This window comes from Saccopteryx leptura, chromosome 10, assembly GCF_036850995.1.
Source record: "Saccopteryx leptura isolate mSacLep1 chromosome 10, mSacLep1_pri_phased_curated, whole genome shotgun sequence".
Taxonomy (NCBI): domain Eukaryota; kingdom Metazoa; phylum Chordata; class Mammalia; order Chiroptera; family Emballonuridae; genus Saccopteryx; species Saccopteryx leptura.
The window spans coordinates 33,997,599-34,019,710 of record NC_089512.1 but is presented as its reverse complement, the minus strand read 5'-3'; the positions used below and the strand labels follow the sequence as shown (position 1 = coordinate 34,019,710).

At 50.6% G+C, this 22,112-nt stretch overlaps 1 protein-coding gene and 1 long non-coding RNA gene across 2 annotated transcripts in view; one reads left to right on the top strand and one right to left on the bottom strand.

Annotated features, from left to right (window-relative positions):
• Window positions 1-22,112, top strand: part of LOC136382510 (uncharacterized) — a 296,768-nt gene that overhangs the window by 446 nt on the left and 274,210 nt on the right. The window lies entirely within an intron of this gene.
• Window positions 1-22,112, bottom strand: part of SH3BP5 (SH3 domain binding protein 5) — a 79,683-nt gene that overhangs the window by 8,902 nt on the left and 48,669 nt on the right. The window contains exon 4 of the mRNA XM_066351841.1: window positions 4,732-4,896. Within this exon, the coding sequence (XP_066207938.1) occupies window positions 4,732-4,896 (165 nt within the window). The remainder of the gene's footprint in view (window positions 1-4,731; window positions 4,897-22,112) is intronic.

The following is a 22,112-nucleotide window of genomic DNA, read 5'->3' as shown; positions in this document are numbered from 1 at the left end:
GTCAATATAAAAGTCAATTTTATTTCTATACACTAGCAACAATTAGAAATTAATTTAAGAGATAATACTATTTATCATAACTACAAAAGATTTAGGAAGCAACCCAGAGCCACACCGGATACCTGCTCACAAGGACCAATTATTGACCAGTTTTGCATCAATTTGTAAATTTCAGCGTCCCTGGTTTTCTCCATATGAAGAGCTGCCTGGAAACATTTTAAACAGACTGACTCAGAATGGCTGTGATTTGAGACAACTGTACAGAAAAGGTCCCCTGCAAGAAGCAGGGTTCTCAACCAGCTGCACACAGGCCCTCATCTATTTCAGCCCCTCGTCTGCAGAAAGAAGTGAAGCTTTCTAAAATTAAACACTCAGAAAGCTCCAAGCTCTTGGACATAGTACCAGTGAACACGGAGGCAGCAAGCATGTCACTGTCCCCTGCTTCACCCTGGTCAGGCCACATGAACCATGCCCTGTCCCCGTTTCCCCTGCCCCACATACACACAGCCTAGGATCTCGGAAGAGACTCCTCCAACCTCCAACTCAGCCTCCATGGAGAAAGTCACCAAGTATGTCACCTGGGCGAAATCTCCTAGGCAACCAAGGAGCCGCTCCATCTATGTATGGAGTCAGGCATGAGTATTTGCTGCAATGGGTGGGGACAGAAGGGGTTAAGGGAGGAGGGTGGCACAGGGCGTCTCTGCTATGAAGACTGGAGCCACAGAAGGAAGTGATAACGGAAGTTCTGGAAGGCCTCAAGGTGGCAGCAGGCTGGACTAAGCCGGGCCCATGCAACTTAGACCCACGCTGCCCACGCCATCGCCCCAGGCCTTCCAAGGCCACCCTGCCTCTTTGAAGCCCAGGCTGGCAGCGAACCTGCCTCCATTTCTGTACCACCCTCTTCCGTGTCACAACCACCTTTTCAGTTCGGAGCTGCATGCACTGACTAAACAGAGACCACCTCCTGGGCTGCCGGCCTCTCGGGGGCTCCTCCGCCTCACGCTTTAGCTAACCTTCTCCAGATCTATCCGGTCTCTTCTGGCAGACATCAAAAAAGCCAGACATGCCCAGCAGCAAGACCATCATTCAAGACAGCCTGGGATCCAGACTGTCAGGATGGCCGTGGCAGCCCAGAGGGGGCCCCAGTGTGTGCCACCTAAGCAGGGCTGCCCCTGAGAGGGGTCCTCAGTGTGTGCCACCTAAGATGGTGGAGATGAAGGGAGGAAGCGCTCTGGCTGAAGTGGGCTTTGCACAAACTGCGGTTCTTCCTTGCGTCTAGCCACACCCACTGCCCCATTGACGATCTACATGGAATGAGTGCTCGGGGCCCACGGGGTGAGGGTGGGGCGGGAGAGGGGAAAGCAGTGCTCAGCATCCCACCTCCTTTCCCAGAGCTGCAAGGCTCCCGAAGGAAAATAACTGCCCAACAGGAACAGTCCTGGCCTCCCTCACTATAGTTGAGAACTTTCTTCCCAGACAGGTCCCTGTCCGCGGAGTGATCCACAGACTGTTAACTTCAGTTGCATCTGCCTCAGCCTATAGCACGAAGAAGTCAGGCATTCCCGCGGTTCCCAGAACCTGCAGAGATGCACGCCTGTCCCAGAGCTGCCCGCCGCCAGTGCCCAGTGGGCCTGAGCAGCCAGAATATTAGTACTGGACGAGCCTGCTCCGGCACACCCACAGCACCAGGCCCCGAGCAGACAAGTGAGCAGCGGACTCTGGAGAGGAAAGCACGCTGGCCTGGGGAAGCCGCAGGCCTCTGCCTCTCCTCGTCCGTCAGGAGGAGAGATGTGGGCCCAGGAGTGCCTGCCTGGCTCACTCCCAGAAGCCCCAGGGCAGGCAGGCAGCTGGGTCCCAACGGCCCCCGAGGCCCTGCTCACAGCAGCACACACAAGATACTCAAACCGCTGGGGCCTTCCCGTCTGGACACTGACAGGTGTGCCTGCCTGGCCGGGCACGGCCTCCTCGCCCCGGGTCCGCAGTGCAGAATGTCCCAAACCGACCGGCCCACATCCACCCAGCACGGCGCCTCCGCCTCACGCTTTAGCTAACCCTCTCCAAATCTGTGCGGTCTCTCCGGGCAGACATCAGAAAAACCAACTCCTCCCAGATGCCAGGCCTCCTCTCCCAGAGTGTGAAAAGCTATCACCTCACAATAAAGGCCACTTCAAGGCCAAAGCAGACAATGCTGCAGGAGCCACTGCTGCCCAAAGCCCCAAGCAGTGAGCAGCAGGGACTCGGGGCCCTGCCCCCAGGAGGCCGCTCAAGTGCAGGCTCCTCGGCTCTGCCTCATGTTGCCAGCCGCTTCCACAACCCCCCTTTAAAAAAAATTTTTTTTTAATTCATTTTAGAGAGGGGAGACAGGGAAGGGGTGGATCAGGAAGCATCAACTCCCATATGTGCCCTGACCAGGCAAACCTAGGGTTTCAAACTGGTGACCTCAGCATTCCCGGTTCCATAGCCCTCCTTGACCCTTGCACTGAGCAGAGAACTTGTTCCAGTTTGTGACACTGCAGGTGGCCTAATAGAGAACACCAGGGCTCCTGGTCACAGTCTCCTAGCACACTGGCTTCCGCCATGGCTCCAAGCGTGGCTGCCCACTGTCACCATGTCTGAAGGGTCCACAGGGGGCACCCTGATGGCCTCAGGCAACACGTGGGAACCCCGGTGTTCTTCCACCGTGCCTGGGGTGGGGATGCAGCCCACATCACTGCCACTTCCTCAAGGCAGCCCTGGGCCTTTCTGAGCTCTGGATCTTTATCTAGACGCCTGATTAGTGCTTTCTGTAGAAGAGGGTGGCACGGAGCACCCTTCTCTTAAAGGGACAGGTTTCCTGGAGTATCCAGAAGTCAGACAAGGCAGGGGACGTACTCTCCATCTTTCACTCTCTTCACCGACCCCTACTCAGCAAGCCGAGTGTGCCCCACTCACAAAGCTCTGGCAGTGGGAGACATGAGCCCCATGTGGGGAAGTGCTAAGCCCAGAGGGAGGCTCGCGGCCCAGCCACACCAATCTGCGGTTGCCCCGTCCATCAGATTCAGGAAGCACAGCCTGGTAGGTTGTTTCTCTAAGACCCAGGGATGTGGCTGAGGAAAGCTCTGCCACCAGCTCTTGGGGGTGTCAGGTTCGAACTCTTCTCCTTCAGGAGTTCAAGGAGCAGTACTTCAGGCCTCTGCAACTCTGAAGACGTCTGGGAAGAGGACCAGCATTTCCCAGGATGGAAAGCCGGGCCTGGGACCCAGAGCACCTGCTCATCTGCAGGGGTCACGCCCACGGCCAAGAAAACTTCAGTGGTCTCGGTGAGGGCACATATCAGATGACCTTCCCAGGACCCTACGGAGCCCCATGGAAGATGGGAGGCCCAGCGAAGGCTGGCCCGCCCCACGAGCTGCGCACTGTACGACCCAAGAAGCGCCATTCCTGGGGGGATGGTGTGAATGGGGCTCCCAAGAGATGTGTCATGTGGAGGTCCTGGGGACCCCTCCTTGACCATCTACTAAGGCCCTGAGACTTACTAAGGGGGGATAGAGGCAGAAAGAGGAGGGAAAGGGCAGAAACGTTTTGTCCTTTTTTTTTTTTTTTTGTATTTTTCTGAAGCTGGAAACGGGGAGAGACAGTCAGACAGACTCCCGCATGCGCCCGACCGGGATTCACCTGGCACGCCCGCCAGGGGCGACGCTCTGCCCACCAGGGGGGCGATGCTCTGCCCCTCCGGGGCATCGCCCCACCGCGACCAGATCCACTCTAGTGCCTGGGGCAGAGGCCAAGGAGCCATCCCCAGCGCCCGGGCCATCTTTGCTCCAATGGAGCCTCGGCTGCGGGAGGGGAAGAGAGAGACAGAGAGGAAGGAGAGGGGGAGGGGTGGAGAAGCAAATGGGCGCCTCTCCTGTGTGCGCTGGCCGGGAATCAAACCCGGGACTTCTGCACGCCAGGCCGACGCTCTACCACTGAGCCAACCGGCCAGGGCCTATCCTTTTTTAAAGAGCAGATTGATTTCTGAAATGGTTTCTTAACTGGCTAGTGTGGGGTGGAGGGTGGACAAAAAGGGAAGGCGACCTTCAGCTAATTTCTCAGAACTACTATAAGTGTGTGTGTGTGTGTGTGTGTGTGTGTGTGTGTGTGTGTGTGAGAGAGAGAGAGAGAGAGAGAGAGTGAGTCCATGTCCGTCCTCTTGTAATTTTCCAGAATTTCCAAGCTCTGCTTTGGTTTTCCATCAGCTGAGCCAGGAACGCTGTTCCGGCCTGTGCTTGGCTCCCTGAGCACTGTGTCGCCCAGGGGGCAGGAGGCCCAGGGCCACCCATGCCCAGCCAGCTGTCTCAGGCTTCAGGGGGAGGGGGAGGCGGTCCAGAGCCAACGGCCAGCTGGACTCCTCAGTCAAATCACTCGTGCGTCAGGCTTTCTATTTAAGGAAGCACAAGGCCATCTTTAATTATCAAGTCCCCCCAGGACTTGAACCACAGTGACAAGTGACATTGAGAAGGGAGAGGCTGCTGGCATTACTCCTGACTCTTCTATTCCTGCGCTGTGACTTGGAGAGTGATTCTAGGCCACAGGCCTGGGGGTCTGTTTCCTCTGCTTGAGGGACACAGCACCTACACACAGCTCACCAGAACAGCGGCCAGTCTGGATCACACAGACTAGGGGTAACGTGAGGGACGGGCGTCAGGCAGCCCTGATGGGGTGCCCACACACACACACACAGACACTTGCAGACACACAGCTGTGACTCACCCTCTGGGTGGCGTGATTCAGCATCTCCTGCCAGGCAGAGTCGAACTGCCGCTTGTCATCCTCCAGCAGGCGCTGCTCGGCCAGGGAGATGGTCTCCTTGGCAGCTCGGAGCACCTCCGTGGCCCTCTGGAAGTCCTGCGTGGCCTTCTGAGCTTCCAGCTGAGCCTGTGCCAGAGAGAGCCCCCCGTGAGACCTTAGGAAATAGCAGGGGCTCCCCCTTGTCCCATCACACCCTCCAAAAGAAGAGTGTCCCAAGGGTCGGGACTTGCCCGATCCCCTCTGGGAACAGGTCTGGCCCCCACAGGTCCTTGTCAATAGATGGGTAGGTGAATGGACAGTTTTCACAGCCCAGAACTCATGGACCAGATGAACTTGCCAACTTTCGGCCAGAGATGGCAAACCAGCCCCTTGCGTGACAGGTATGGCCAACCGTGGCCTTTCATAGAGTAGTTCCCAACACCATCCCTGCCCAGACCCATGGCTCAATTCATAGCACGTCTGAGGCAGAAAGCCCCCAGGGCTGTCACAATCCCACGGCTTCATCGGTGGGAACAGTGACGTGAGAGACACAGGCCTTTCCCGCAGTCACAAAGCCGGTGAGAAGCGGACTGCGACCAGACTCCAGGTCCTGCGAGTCCCACCCCACAGCTGTCACTTAGCCAGACTGGCCTCCACTCAGTTCACACTCACTTTCAGGGAATGTCAAAGTGGGAGAGTCAGCAAACACTGCAGGTGACCATGGTGGACCACTGCAGCCACACATGGCTATCGAGTATCTGAAATGTCATTAAACCAAGCTGAGTGTAAAACATCCCAAATTTTAGACTTAGTACCAAAGAAAAACTATCATCCTGATAATTTCCATATGGATTATAGGATGAAATGACAATGTTTTAGATCTCCTGAGTTACATAAAATATGTTACGAAGATTAATTTCTGCCCTGGCTAGACAGCTCTGTTGGTCAGAGCATTATCCCAAAGCACGGAAGTTGCTGGTTTGACCCCCCACTCAGGGCACAAACAGGAGCAGATGCATGTTCCTCTCTTTCTCCCCTCTCTCTTTCCCTCCCTCCCTAAAGTTAACATGAAAAAAAAATATTTTTAAGATGAATTTCACCTGCTTTTTACTTTTATTTTACTGGGGCTACTAGAAAAGTGTAAAATGACATGACTCACATTTTATTTCTTTTGTATAGTAGACACACCACCCTCAGGAGTGGACCATATGACTACACCAGAAATCAGCAACAACCCCTCAGTCACTGCTCTCACAGGCCCACCTTGAATTCCCCGCCAGATGATGGGCAAGGCACTGCCAAATGCTGCCCACCTCGGTTAGCCAGATCCTCATGTCAGTCACATAAACTTGGGGGACGCCCAGGGGGAAGTCCCTGGGACTGGGAAGGAAAACAGAGGACCCCCACAAATCCCCATAGCAAGTCTCACATGACTTAGAGGAAGTCTTCCGAAACCACAGGCTGAGGCCACTTTTTGACAATGGCCAAGGGAAACACAGAGTTGGCGCCCATCAGCCTCAGGCAAGGACAGGCTTCCTGACCCCATGATGCCACTCTCCATCATTTAGGGACACGGCCTGGGCACCACACGTCCCTCTGGGCAACCTTCTGGTCAGGGAGCTGAAATGGGCACAGCGTGGCCACTCAGAAGTCTGTAACACCAAGCCGTAGTGAGAGAGCTCTAGGATGGAGGGAAACAGATACAGTAACAGGATGTGAAGGAGAAACGACTTCTGGTAGAAAACAGTTTCTTAAAGGATAGTCCTGAACTGAGGTCTAAAGATGAGGGTGGCCTGAAAATCAGGCGGGGAGTGGACGGGAGGAAGCAGTATTATGAAACATCGTATATGTAGGAAACTTGACAAAGACCGATTTCAAAATCAAGAGTAAAGGTCTTGAACACATGCCAGGCTAAAGCTTCAACCAGTGGTCCAGGGACCCGCCTGCTGTGAACAACTGTGCCGAGACCACACATCCACACAGGTGTGCCTTAGCTACACACAGGGACAAGGGGCATGCCCTCTGTAAACTGACCCACCCACTGAGAAGTGACGAGACAGCCACGTGCTCTCAGCAACACAACTCACTGCTCCAGACCCAGTGCCTCCAGGCACATCCATGGGCCTCCCACATGAGGACAGCCCTCCCGGGGTCCTCCACCCACCCAGATGTGCGGCGGGGTCCCAGCGGAAGCATGGGGACCTGTCACTTAAAAGCTGCCCCCACTCTGCACCACAGAATACCTCCAGGCTTCAAACCAACACCAGCCCACAACAATGCATCCTGCAGGGTTCTAACATTTCCTAAGACGGGCTTTGTATGTGTTTTTAAGGAATTTTTAATATTCCAATTCAGCAACATTTTAAGAGTACACTCTCATCTCCAGGTCTTCCTGCTTGAGTTAGGACGCTCTTCTCCCCTCAAATAAAAAGAGAGATGCTCTCTTGGGGACCTTCAGAAACGTAGCTGCCGGGCCTGGGCCAGCCCCTCATCCACTGCTGTCAATCTGCTGAGTTCCAAATTAGGGAAGCAGGTCCCTACAAAGAGGGAAAAGAGGAAGTCCAGCTAAATGGGCCTTGCCAGAGTGTGCTCTCTGTCCAGTTCCCGCTGAGGTTCCAAAGGTGCCTTCCCTCCTGCACGGTGGTGTCAGAAATGTGCTTCGCCTTGTCATGTCATGACTACTCCTGATATGAGGGTTTGGTCCACCCTTAACCCACAGAAACCAGATGGCATCTCTTCCTTAGTCACTCAAGTAAGTGCTGGGCATCTGCTCTGCAACACTTTCTATTCTCGCCATCTTCCTTGGTAGTAGGGCCTTTATGTTTCAGGGTGAGGCGATGTCCCACCTAAAGACCCTATTTCCCAGCTGTCACTATAGCTAGTGCCCCTGTTACTTTTAGCTAATGAGATATAAATGGACATGGAGTGGGACTTCCAGGAGGGCTCCTGTGTCTTTTCATCTGAGATACTGATACAATGGCTGGCGCTTCAACAGCTATTTTGGATCATGATGTAACTCTCTTAAAGATGGAAAATAGTACAGTAGGTCTCCGGCCTGGATTGCTTTCCTCCCGGCTTTCTACCTGACAGAAAAAAACAGTCTCATGCCTAAGCCCATGTTGTCTGGAAGGGAGGGGGGTCTGTTATCGTCAGCCAAATCTAAGCCTAAATGGTACCATTGGTTCCCCCTACACAGCTGGGCTATTCTGCAACCCTGACAGAAGTGACTACAGCAGCCAGTGTCTACTAGTCAAGTCTTCCCTCACCTACTGAATGTTCTTTCTGGCTCTTCACAGCTGATTTCACTATCGTTAAGCCCAAAGAATCAAACTGGGGGCTTCCTAAAGAATCCCAAAGCTCATGGCCTCCTTGTAAGGCATTTCATTAAATATCTTCTAAATATGTGTCTGAGGAAGAATCGGGCAGGTTCTCACAAGGAGAGAGCCTTCTATCACACCCTCGCTCACATTCCACAGTCCATTCGACTTGGATGGTGGTGTGCTTTCTGGAGGCTGAGCTCTGGGGGCGAGAGCCCTACACCAAAATCAGGGGTTCCAATTTAGCTGGGGAAACAAACGTGTTCCTTACAAACTCCAGCACAAGATGGATGGATGATGGGTGATGGATGGTGGCAGGTGACAGGTGTAGAGCACTATGGGACTGTAAGGGAGACGGTGTGACGTCAAAGGTGTCCTAGGGGGGATTCCTCAAAGGAAAGGTGTCAGGCATCAGGCTCGGCCACAGAAATCCAGGTGGCCTCCAAGCGTTCACACACACATCTAACTGAGGAGCACCTAACTCCCCGATTGGTTCCCAGTGCCATAATGGGACATACAACCTCAAAATTCAGAAGCTAACCTATCAATCCCCAAAAGAGCTGGCTCTCTGGTTCTCGCCATCATGTGAAAGACGATGCCTAGAAATCTTTGGCACAACCAACGAGGTTTTACCTTCAAACTCTAACAAAGGACCTGGGCCCTCGCAAGAATACATTATTTGAGTTAGGGCCCTACCTACACTCGCTGGCCCCAATAATTTGTTCACTCGCCGCAGAGAAGCCCAGTTAGCAAAATGAAGAACTGAGGCTCTGCTCAGATCAGTACCAAAGAGGTCAGAGCTACAAGACGCAACCCAGGAAAAATTTTAAATATTTCCATGACTCATGGCCGTGAACAGCTTTCATTGGGAACAGCTCTGTGGAGAGAATTTCAAGAGGCTGCTCATGAATGAATTTGATAAGTGACTTTCATTAGTGGCCCAGGCCAGCTGTGACTGGGAAACACTCGGAAACTCGTGGGTGTTCCATAGTGTCATCAACAAGGGAATGAGTGAGGGTAGAGAGGTCTGCCTTTGTCCAGGCCACCAGATGGAGGCAGATGCAGTCAAGGCCATCTGACTCAACTTCCACTCTTCCCCCTAACCGGTCTCAGAACGGAACAAGAGCATCTGGACATTTGCGTTGGTTGCCAACAAAGGTTCGACGTAGACGGAAGGTTACAGGCCATCTAGTTCAATCCCTTTGTTTATCTTTTTTGAAGGAGGGCTCGGAGAAGCAAGGCAACTTGCTGAATGTCACAGAGCTATTTGGTGGCTGGCCAGAGCCAGGAAACCAGGGCCTCTGGCCCCTACGGGGGCTACTTCTGCTCTACCATGCAGTATCTGCCAACCAGGGTAACTAAGGCAATAACAATCAGTGGCCAAGTGGATAGTCTACCCACTATGCAGGCACAGCAGATGAGCTGCTATGGGGCCAGAGACAAGATGGGGACTCAAACTGTGTGCAGGACTGCTGCCTCCCTCCCACCTGTGGCCGATGTAGGTGTCACGGAAGCCTCACACAGGTGTCACCAACACCACAGTCAACTGCGGAGGCCGAAAAGGAGAAGGGCTCTTGTTACTTGACTGCCCAAAGCCCTACTCTAGCTGGGGTGACTCCAAGGCCCAGAGAGAGAGCCCATAGGATGAGAGAAATTTAGTACCTGACTACTAACAGATGGGTAAATGTGGATACCGATGATTATGAAAAAAAATCACAGCAGCTATTGTTTGAGCACTTATTCTGAGTCAGATAATGTATATAAGGTGTTCTGAATACAGTGCCTCATTTAAATCTCAAAATTACCCTATGAGCCAGGCTAGGTGGCTCAGCTGCTTACAGCATCATCCCGATATGCCTATGCCAAGGTTGTGGGTTCAATCTCCGGTCAGAGCACAGAGAGGAATCAAGAAATGAATGCATAAGTAAGTGAAACAACAAAAATCAATGCCTCTTTTTGTCCCTTTCCCTCATTCTTCTCACTAAATAATTTTTTTTAAATCTCAAAATTACCCTTTAAGGTTAATCCAATTATCCATTCCTACTTCATAATGCAGGGCAAGGTTCAGAAAGGTTCATTCAGTACACCACCCAAGACCACACAGCTACCCCAGGTGTGGCCAGAATTCAAGCCCTGACCCAGAGCTTTCAGGTGAAATGTCTATTAACGCATTGCTGACCGCTCCCGAGTTAACTCGTGTTTGCACTTGCATTAGCTATTTCAATTTTTGAAACTCCGGGTCATATAGGATTATTGTATTTGTGACTCTTTGCCCTGAAGGTCAAAGTCTGAAAAGCAGCACATTGTTCTATAGTCTCTTGCGGACACCTTTTCTTCCCACTCCTCCAGGCGTGAGGCTGCAAAATTGAAGGTACGGTAACAACCACAACCACAGTGTCGAGCCGTCTAAACTTGGACTATCTTCTAACCGCTCGCAGTTTGAACGTACATATCAAAGATACTGTAAAATCTTTCTTTATCGTGTTCAATTGTGTTCAGTTTATTATAAAAAAATGACTTTTCTTGATATTTAGGTTTTTATCGCAATTATAGTATTATACCATTACATGTAGGTGATTGCTATACAGTATACCACACCAAAAAAAATTACTAAAATATATACTATGTATAAAATATAATATGTAGCAGATATGTACAAAGTTTCATTTAAATTCATTATGTATAAATAAAGTATACTGAAGTTTATTTAGATTGTTTCACTTTCATACTCAATTACAAACAAATAGTCGGTGACATGAGATAACTTCTGCATAAAATTGCAGATCAACAATTACCCACCTGCTGGGGCTACAAACTCCTGACAAAGAGGTACTGGCCAAGCTGTGCTCCGTCACTTCTTCAGCTACTGAAGGCCACCTGGTTACCACCAAATACATCAGGACGGCTAGGGAGGGCCGCAGGGAGAAAGGGTGCCAGCCACCAAGGAGAGCATGGTATTCGCTCCACAGAGTACAAGGTGACGCTGTGAGAACTGAGCTCATTCAGTCAGGAACCAGGGGAGCAGAGTGGGGTCTAGAAGCTGATCCTGAACGCTCTCTGAGCTTATTGTCTCCTACACCCCAGCTCTGTCTCCTCAGTTGCTCATGGGATCAATGGACCCCACTCACAGGAGTGAGGAGACTGAATGAGACACAGGGAAGCAGAGGGCAGTCCCTCCATTTTTCCAAACCGCACACCCATTCAGGGCACATGCCCAATGGCTTGCTTTCCCCACTCCCTTCTAAGTGCCTTTAGCACTGGAAACCCAAAGGGAATCTCTGGCTTACTTAGGTATGAGTGCGTTCAATTTGCATGCAACTCCCAGTGGTTGATGGAACAACGGAGCAACAAGAGGCTTTCAGAAACACTTGCACACTCAGACATGAAATGGAAGGCGAGAATACCCTACTCCTTGCACAGAGGACCAGAAAGTCACCAGCCAGGGGTGAAGCAACAGCTACCCCGAGTGAGGTCAGCAGCAGCCCTTCCGCCCACATCCACGTGGGGCAGCAGAGCACTGGGGAAAGGGAAGGACCTGGGAAACACAGGAAGGCCTGGCTCCTCCTGCAGGGTTAAAGCTCCGAGCTCCAGCTGGGATGGTCCCAAACCCCAGGGGACAGGACAAGCTCCTGCTGCACTGGGCAACCACTGGTGGGAAGCCCCTGTCCTCGCTTTCAAATCAAACAAACAAAAAGATACAATTGTGTCCTTGCTTCTTTACGGCCAACCTTGCACTTGCCGCTGTAAAGAACCCATATCCCAGCGAGAAGCTCATGAAGAAAAGTCCCATCCAGATTCTTCTCCAAGCCATCTGAACATCAAACACCTTTGAAAGCCTGACCAGGCTGTGGCGCAGTGGATAGAGTGTCAAACTGGGATGCAGAGGACCCAGGTTCAAGACCCCGAGGTTGCCAGCTTGAGCGCGGGCTCATCTGGTTTGAGCAAAAGCCCGCCAGCTTGAACCCAAGGTCGCTGGCTCCAGCAAGGGGTCACTCGGTCTGCTGAAGGCCCGCAGTCAAGGCACATATGAGAAAGCAATCAATGAACAACTAAGGTGTTGCAACACGCAATGAAAAACTAATGATTGATGCTTCTCATCTCTCTGTTCCTGTCTGTCTGTCCCTGTCTATCCTTCACTCTGACTCACTCTCTGTCTCTGTAAAAAGTAAATTAAAAAAAAATTTAAAAAAAAAACCTTTGAAAGCACGATCAAACCCCCCTGCTGGGCTCGGTGAGGGGGCATGCCCAGGACGAACATCAAAGTGGACCACAGGGCCCCTGTTCTCAGTTACACTGGAGCTCCAGTCTCCCGCCTGTGCTCAGAACCGCCCTAGGGATCAACAGCCGCCAGTCTCAGGCCTTCAATTCTGAAAACGTCTTCTCCTCCTGCGCCCCTTCCAAACTGCTGTATGGGGTTAACTGTTGTATGGGGTGGACTGGTACTTGCCATGTGCCCCAAGGACGGTTTGGACACAAACATTTTCATCAGAAACACTTTCTAGTGAGAATTACACTAAGGCCACTGTAAAGCCAGAAGCTGCGGCCACCATCACAGCCGCCTGTCCCATGCAGATTCGCATTGGATTCGGACAGTCAGTAAAGAAACAACGGAGCCAAAAACTGGAGGGCCATTATCTTTAATCCTAGCTTGCACCCGGCCGGCAAGTAAAAACACACACTGGGCTCCAAAACCCACTCACATTCAGTGCTCACAAAGCTACTGACTTATCCGAGTTTCCTAGAATCAAAGGTTTCTAGCTCACCAGACTTATTCACCTCTGTTCCCCATCTCCTTCCTTCTCCCTGCACAAACTATGGCCAAACTGGCTTCTCTCTCAGCACTCTGCCATCTTGGCTGCTTCTCCTGGCCTACTCCACGTGGCCTCTCTCTGCTCTCTGCTCTGCTTCTCCTCTAATGATAATCTCAGGAACCAAGAGAGCAAGCTCCCATTCTGCCCTCATTTTATACTGTAGATTCATAACCTTTAATCCAATATACAAAATAGGGAAGTCTCTAATACAAAGTCACTTCTCTGAGGCATGATTGGATTATACCACCCCACATCAAAAAGGGTGAGAAAGGCTTAGTCCTAAAACCAAGCCCCAGACTACAATGATCCTGCCTACCCACAGCCCACAGAGACACGCGTTAATATCACCTGGGCAACGGCCTCCACGTGGGCAGCGCCATCTTTAACAAAGTGAGCATAATACATTTTATCTGCCCAACAGCCACTTAGTTCCTTGGTCATTTTTCATATCCAGGGCTCCTCGTTTTTTTCATTTTTAATTAGCCAAAATTATTTTCATTAGGATCAGTTCTTTTCTATTTCAAATAATTTGAGCCATCCAACTTTACTAATGAGAGCTTGTGCCATGGCGTTTTTCATTATTTCTGTTAAACTCAGTTTTTCTGGATCAATTTTTCTGCAGATCTAAAAATCTGTTGAACAGATGGGACATCAATTTTCACTCAGTCCCAAATGTTACCAACGTACAGTCTGAGTCATTACCAGTTAATATGAAACTGTACAATACAAAGCATATTAAACAATATAAAATATTAAGTAAAAGAGATGTGGTGTGTATTTCTCCTTAGGGAAATATGAAAAACTCTGAGCAGTTTGTTTTTGTTTTTTTTACAGTGACAGAGAGAGGGATAGATAGGGACAGACAGACGGGAACGGAGAGAGATGAGAAGCATCAATCATCAGTTTCTCCTTGAGACACCTTAGTTGTTCATTGATTGCTTTCTCATATGTGCCTTGTGGGCCTTCAGCAGACCGAGTGGCCTTAGGTCCAAGCTGGTGAGCTTTTTTTCTTTTTTTTGCTCAACCCAGATGAGCTCGTGCTCAAGCTGGCGACCTCAGGGTCTCGAACATGGGCCTTCCGCATCCCAGTCCGAGGCTCTATCCACTGCATCACCGCCTGGTCAGGCTCTGAGCAGTTTTAATCTAGGGCTTTGTTTAGGTGTTTTAGTGGTCAGGCTCAAAGTTACTTAATGCATTGTAACGTCAAAAGAGCTTCAAGGCATTAGAAAAAAATCAAGGTCAAGGTCAACAAGGTGTGCTCTGTTTGGGAGGTTAAAGATAAGCTGTTTAAAAATTTAAAAAAAAGCTATTATCTGCCTGACTGGTGGTGGAGCAGTGGATAGAGCGTTGACCCAGAGCACAGAGGTCCCCAGTTGGAAATCTGGGGTCACGGGCTCAAGCCTGGGGTCACCAACTTGATCCCCAGTCCTCCCAACCATCCCAAGTCGATGCTTTTCTCTCTCTCTCTCTCTCTCTCTCTCTCTCTTTCTTTTCCTCCCTTCCTCCTGTCTCTCTCTCTCTCTCTCTCTCTCTCTCTCTCAAAAAAGCTATTATCTGCTGCTTCTTCCAAATAGTACAGCTAGACATGGGAAGGGTGAGCTGGGGGGTGGGGTGAAAGGGAAGAAGAAATCAGACTGGCTTAGGGTAAGTGCAGAAGCTGGATGAAGAGGTGTGGGGCTCTATTATGCTATTTGATTTGTAAAAATTTTGTATTTTCTCTAATAAAAAAAACTACAATCATTTGAATTACCTATTTAGGATTCTCTAGACCTGCACTGCCCACTACAGGAGCCACTAGCTATAAGTGGTTACTTACATTTAAATTCATTAGAATTATCCTGACCTGTAGTGGCGCAGTGGATAATGCATCGACCTGGAATGCTGAGGTCACCAGTTTGAGACCCTGGGCTTTCCTATTTTGGAGGCAGATAAAATATATTATGCTCACTTTTTAAAGACGGCGCTGACCATGTGGAAGCCTGTCTCCCAGGTGATGATATTAGTTGCCCTTATACTTGGAATAGGTGTGACTATATTAATGTGTGTCTCTGTGGGCTGTGGGCAGGCAGGATCCTTGTAGCCTGGGGCTTGGTTTTAGGACTAAGTGTTTCCCACCCTTTTTGATGTAGGGTGGTGCACTCTCATGAGCAGTGGTCCCCAACCCCAGGGCCGCAGACCGGTACCGGTCCAGGCCATTTGGTACGGGTCCGCAGAGAAAGAATAAATAACTTACATTATTTCTGTTTTATTTATATTTAAGTCTGAACAATGTTTTATTTTTAAAAAATGACTAGATTCCCTCTGTTACATCGTCTAAGACTCACTCTTGACGTTTGTCTCAGTCATGTGATACATTTATCCGTCCCACCCTAAAGGCCGGTCCATGAAAATATTTTCTAACATTAAACCGGTCCATGGCCCAAAAAACGTTGGAGACCACTGCTCATGAGGAATCCTATTATGCCTCAGATAAGTAACTTTGTATCAGAGACTTCCTTATTTGTATATTGGATTAAAGGTTTTGATTTCTACACTATAAAATGGGGGCAGACCAGGAGCTTGCTCTCTTGGTTCCTGAGATTAATATTAGAGGAGAGAGCAGAGAGGAGAGCAGAGAAAGGCCATGTGGAGGAGGCCAGGAGAAGCAGCCAAGATGGCAGAGTGCTGAGTGAGAAGCCAGTTTGTGCACAGTTTGTGCAGGGAGAAGGAAGGAGATGGGGAACAGAGGTGAATAAGTCTGGTGAGCTAGAAACCTTTGATTCTAGGAAACTCGGATAAGTCAGTAGCTTTGTGAGCACTGAATGAGTGGGTTTTAGAGCCCAGTGTGTATTTTTACTTGCCCGCCAGGTGCAAGCTAGGATTAAAGATGATGGCCCACCAGTTCTTGGCTCTATTGTTTCATTACCATCTGTCTGAATCTAATGCGAACCTGCATGGGCCAGGCGGCTGTGATGGTGGCCGTGGCTACTGGCTTTACACTGGTCAAGGCATATGCGAGAAGCAAGTTGATGCTTCCTGCCCCTGCCACCCCCCATCCTTTCTCTCTCTCTCTCTCTCTCTACTCTAAAGTCAATAAATAAAATCTTTAAAAAAAATTTTTTAATGAAAAAAATTCATTAGAATTAAATAAATTTTCAGTTTCTCAGTCATACCAGCCACACTGAGTGTTCCACAGCCACACGTGGCTAGTGGCCCCATGCTGGACAGATACAAGAATCATAGAAAGTTCCAGTGGACATGGCTGGTTTAGATACTGCGTAAACATGGTGAAAGTTCTCAGTTCTCACCCATAATCTGTATGTTCATCAAAACGGTATCTTCGTTCCTGCATTCTTTTATGAACAGTCATGATAAAGGAAACTTGAAGGCGCCTTGTAGAGAGACCTTGGGTGTGAGAAAGGCCCAGCCCCCCAACAGGGTGTGGGACCTGGTTCCGGCCAGATAATCCTCAGTCCACACAGCCATCCGGGGCCTCAGCCTAAGCAGTAGTGGGTCTGACTCGAGGGTCTGAATGGGGGCTTCGGGGGGCTTCCTCCGGGATCAAGTCCACTTCTGCCGCTCGTCTGGGCGAGGTACCCTCACCTCTGGGTGCAGCATGCATGTCCCACCACACCAAGGGGCTTCCCGTTTCACTCACGTGGCACGTGTCCCTCTGCCTAGGTTGGTACCATTTGTCTCCCTACAGAATCTCCCCATTCAGCCAGAAGCTGCTGGTGAGAGGAGGTCCCAGGCCTCGCATCTCCCCAGGGCACTGGGGGCTCCTCGGCCCAAATCAGCGTACGTCCAGGTGGTCAGCCAGCTGCTGTCCCTGGCACATTCCTCCCCCTTCACAATGACGGGACACTTGCGCAGCCTGACAGTCACACACAGGCGTGTCTCTCAAGCAGCACATGCTCTGTGGCCCCCCAGCCAAATCCTTTCTGTTGCTGTGGGGACACAAACCGATGCCCAGCCTTGCCGCCCACCCCAGCTCTCACACACTCCTGCGGGCTGGGCTCCCAGCAGCACTCCCCAGGCTGCACAACGACAACCTGGTAAGAGCCCCGGGCCGGGCTGGAGGCAGCGGCCTGAGGCAGGGACAACAGCCAAGGTCAAGGCCCCATGTAACCGCCACACCCAGAACCCTGACCCACAGAATCAAATCACAGAGCCTCTGGGCTCAAGGAGATGGGAACAATGTAAACCAGGGGTCCCCAAACTATGGCCCGCGGGTCACATGCGGCCGCTGAGGCCATTTATCCGGCCCCCGCTGCACTTCCAGAAGGGGCACCTCTTTCATTGGTGGTCAGTGAGAGAGCACAGGATGCATCCTGTGTGCTGTATGTGGTGGCGCCACAAAGCGCAGCGATGCCGGACGCACGCGTCAGGGCTCCGGAAGCGCGTCATATCACTTGTTACGGCTAGCATTGACAAATATGGAACCAGACACTGACCATCTCATTAGCCAAAAGCAGGCCCATAGTTCCCATTGAAATACTGGTCAGTTTGTTGATTTAAATTTACCTGTTCTTTATTTTAAATATTGTATTTGTTCCTGATTGGTTTTTTTACTTTAAAATAAGATATGTGCAGTGTGCTTAGGGATTTATTCATAGTTTTTTTTATAGTCCAGCCCTCCAACAGTCTGAGGGACAGTGAACTGGCCCCCTCTGTAAAAAGTTTGGGGACCCCTGATGTAAACCAACCATTTTCTTTTGTAGATGAAAACTCTAGAGCCTAACATGTAAAATGGCCAGCTCCAGGGACCAGCCTGGGTATCTACCGAGCCCGACCCAGGCCACCTGCCCTTATGCCTTGCTAGCTATGCATCCTCCCCAGTGGCAAATCCCACCCTCTCTCGCTTCCAACACACGCTACCTTCTCCACGTCAACTCAGTGGGGTTGTACCTTTCTCTGCGAGCCACTCACACCGATACCATCTCCATCTCGGTCCCCACAGTCATTCCCCAGGACTCAGGAAGCATCAGCATCTCCCTGTCTCGAGGTCAGAAAGACACACACATACCACCCCCACCCCCAATCCAGGAAGCCGTTTCATCCTTCCCTGAGATACACAATGCAGACCCCAGTCACAACAGATGGCCGATCACCACCTGACATGTTAAGGGAGTAGAGAGTGGGGCTTTACGCAGGGCAGGGGAGGAAGGGAAGCATCCACATGCCCTGTAACGATACCCCATGACAGTCCTTCGCAGCTAATGAGGAGTTGCTGGTTTCTCCCCTCTCCACCAGAGCCAGGGAGTCAAGGACCTGCAGGCATGAGATACCTTGGGCCAAGCAGGGACCTCCTACTCTCACCCCCCACTTCCCTCCCCCTCTCCAGTAGTGGAGCCCCGTTCCCGTGGGCGCTCACCCTGGGCCTGCCTCTAGAGGCCCCCTGGGGATTGTGAGCAGAGCTGCCAACACTTCCAGGGAGGTGACCCCACCAGGGCCACGTGGACAAACAGGCTCCCTTTCCAGGACCCCAGCTCTTCACACACCATAGTGCCAACAAGAGAGATCTTCCAATGCCCTGCACAGAACTGGCATCGACTAGGCAGGACAACTGGCCCCTGGGAGGCAGCCCACTGCATCCAAAGAACTGGGTATATCCCTGGCACCAGCAATGACCACTGTCTTGGGTTTGCGACCTTAAACAAGTCACTGGATTTCGCAGGTTGGAATGTCAAGGTTTCTATTAACTCCCCGGGAGCCTCAGTTCCTGCTGAAAGATACATCATCACAGCAGGTCCTAGGAGGCCCCATCCCGGAATGCAGCGTCGTCTAGCCTCCAGGTGCACAAAGCACACAGTCCACCAGGGGGTGAGCTGGCTGCCCAGCTATTTTTGCTTCTGCTGTCATCTTTGCTGTAGATGTCTGCAAATTTTCCATAATAAAAGTTTACAAAACTGTTTCTTGATGCACTTCTTAATCAGCTATCACTTTGCTATTTACCACATAGCTGTTTCCTTTAACTCAAAACTAGGTCACTGGGTTGAGCAATAGCAAACCATGAGGGATAAGGGGAGGTCTGCACTCTTTATCAACTCAGATTAGAACAGCAGTTTCCAATCAAATGTTTTAAATTAATCATAAGGAAACTTTTTTTTTTTCTTGAACAGCTGGAGAAATCTGACAAAAGGACTGGTTACTAGATGATATTAAAAGAATTATTAATTTTGTTAGTTGTGAAAAAGGTGACCTATTAAATGTTCTTATCTATTAGGGAAAAACAGGGTAGGGGTGGGAGACAAAACATGACTGGCAGAATGGTAACACTTGCTGACACTGGTGATGGACTCACTGATTATCCTCTCTAGTTTTGTGTGTCTCTGAAACACTCTGTAATAAAAAGTGGCAAAGAAACAACAAAACCCTCTGGCCTGACCCGTGGTGGCGCAGTGAATAAAGCATCGAGCTGGAATGCTGAGGTCACCAGTTTGAAACCCCTAGCTTGCCTGGTCAGAAGGAAGTTGATGCTTCCTGCTCCTCCCCTCCCCACCTCTCTAAAATGAATAAATAAAATCTTAAAATATTTATATATAACAACAAAACTCTCAAGAAAATGCTACTCACTAAAAGATTAGAGAGACTAAAGATATCTGTCAAAGGTGACCCTCACTAAATTTAAACAAAATTGAAGGTCAATAAATAAATAAACAAAATAAAAAAAAATACCTGCAGGGCCTAGCCAGTTGGCTCAGTGGTAGAGCGTCAGCCTGGCATGTAGATGTCACAGGTTCGATTCCTGGTCAGGGCACACAGGAAAAGTGCCCATCTGCTTTTCCACCCCTCCCCCTCCCACTTCTCTCTCTCTCTTTTCTCCTCTCCTCCTGTAGCTATGGCTCAATTAGAGCGAGTTGGCCCCGGGTGCGGAGGATGGCTTCACAGCCTCTGACTCAGGTGCTAAAAAATGGCTCCGGTTGCAATGGTGCAAGGGCCCCAGAGGGGCAGAGCATCGCCCCCTAGTGGGTATGCCGGGTGGATCCCAGTTGGGGCACATGCAGGAGTCTGTCTCTGCCTCCCCACCTCTCACTAAAAAAAAAAACACCTACAGGATTGCCCATGTGGGGAAGGAAAAGGGAAGCGAAGAGTTAAATATTTGCCAAGCAACAGACGCATTTGTAAGACTGGCAGGGCTCCGCTCTCAAAGCCCACCTTGCCCTCCTGCGATCTTTCAACAAGGAGCATCCAAACTGCAGGGATCCGACAATGGCCTGCAACATCCTGTTGGTGGCCAGGATCCAGAAGCTCCCATCTCTGATATCTGTCCCTCTTACTGTGAATTAAAGCCCTCAGATCTTTCTCTCTGACAAAGACAATGAAAACACAGCACACCCACGCACAATGACGAAGCACAGGACCACCGCACAGCACTTTCAACAAGGGCAGGAACCACACTGCAGGCACCTGGTGAGCCCTGCCCCTCCCTGCACCCCACTTCTACCGCCCTGAGGGGGCGAGGATAAAGGGAACTGGAGCAGGGGAGTTTATTAAATCCCTACTGCGCACCAGGGAAGCTAGCCTGTCACCCTGCTGGCAAGTATCGCTGTACCCATTTGACATCCAAAGAAACTGAGGTTAAGAAAGTAGTACGAGGTCACAAGGCTAAGAAACTAGTACAAGGTCCACTTCTCCATTGGTGACACAAGGTCCTGGTGATAACCACAGACCCCACTGTGGACCCTTAGTTCGATAAACTGCCTGCACATCACCATCCGCACACCCACTCTGCCGAGAGCTCTGGCCAAGATGTTCTCCCTGCAGAGCACCCCAGCCCGGCCTTCCTCCCCGCAGCCCCCACTCTGAACCAGGGCGTAAACGGGCTCTAAGGAAACCTCAACGGATTTCTCTAGCATCAGCTCTTACCCGGACTATTTTCAAAGCTTTTAAACTGGTCTCCCAGCTTCCAGTTGCACATGGCCAATTTAAACTCCACAGGGTTTTAATTCAGTTCCACACAGTTGCGTTTGGGATAGCTGGGAATCTTTCTCAAGTGCACCTCTGATGATGTCACCCCCTACCTAACACGCCCTCCATCCCCAACAAAACTGAGCCACAGCCCAGGTCTGCCCTTCCCATCCCCCCAATGAGGCCCAACCACTGACCATTCCTTCAGCTCCCACCACCAGCAACACACCCTTCCTCCTCCTCTCCACCTAGGAAACCCATCCTTGAAAACCCATCTTAAATACCTCATCTTCAGTTCATTCTTTTTCTACTACAGCATGCTGGAATCATATGTTGAACAATCATACCTTCTTTTTTTTTTTTTTATTATTATTATTTATTCATTTTAGAGGAGAGAGAGAGAGAGAAGAGGGGAGGAGCAGGAAGCTTCAACTCCCATATGTGCCTTAACTGGGCAAGCCCAGGGTTTTGAACCGGCAACCTCAGCATTCCAGGTCGAGGCTTTATCCACTGCACCACCACAGGTCAGGCCATATACCTTCTTTTTTATGACACTTCTTAGGCCAAAAAAAATCCTTGTCATCCTTCAGACGGTGCTTTGGCATGAAGAGTACTGTTCCTCCAGGACTTACAGGCTTCTCCCTTTTCTGGACTTCCATCAACGCATTCCCCAGCACGTGACAGAGACCTCAATCGAAGACCGTGTCACACTGCCTGACGGCGGCTGGGCACATGAGTGTGCGCGGAACCAAAGCTTCTTGAGGGCAGGTACTGTAGTTTCTACCTGATCGCCCACAACGTCCAGCAGGTCCCCATCCACAGCTGCTCTCTCGGGCACTTTATCTCCGTCCCCGGCTCCTCTACACCATCGTGCTAAGGAAGGTCCTGATCACACTCTGCTGACACAGGACTAATTTTGCTGGGTTGAGCCACGAGCCAGCCACCGCTCCCCAAACAATAATGGCCCCAGCGCCTTTGAATCTGACTCGGAGCATTTAGAACCTAATCTACAGTTATGAGGACAACCCCAAGTCAGAGGCAGACAGCATGCAGCACATCCCACGGAGGCTATAACTCTCTGGAGTCAGAGAAAGGACAGTGGAGCACCCCTTCGACCTCACCACCTCCCTCCCTGCTCAGCTGGGCATGCCCCAGGCCAAACTTTCACCAGCGCATCCGTGTCCCACGCAACCCTCTGCTGGTTCCCATTTGGAGACAGCTTTCTAACACGATTCAAACAAATGGGTTCAAAGTCATTACCGTTCCTCATGCCTCTGAGACAAGAAATGCTCAGGGGAAATGATGGGATGGGAGAGGCAGGGGTCCCCAAACTTTTTACACAGGG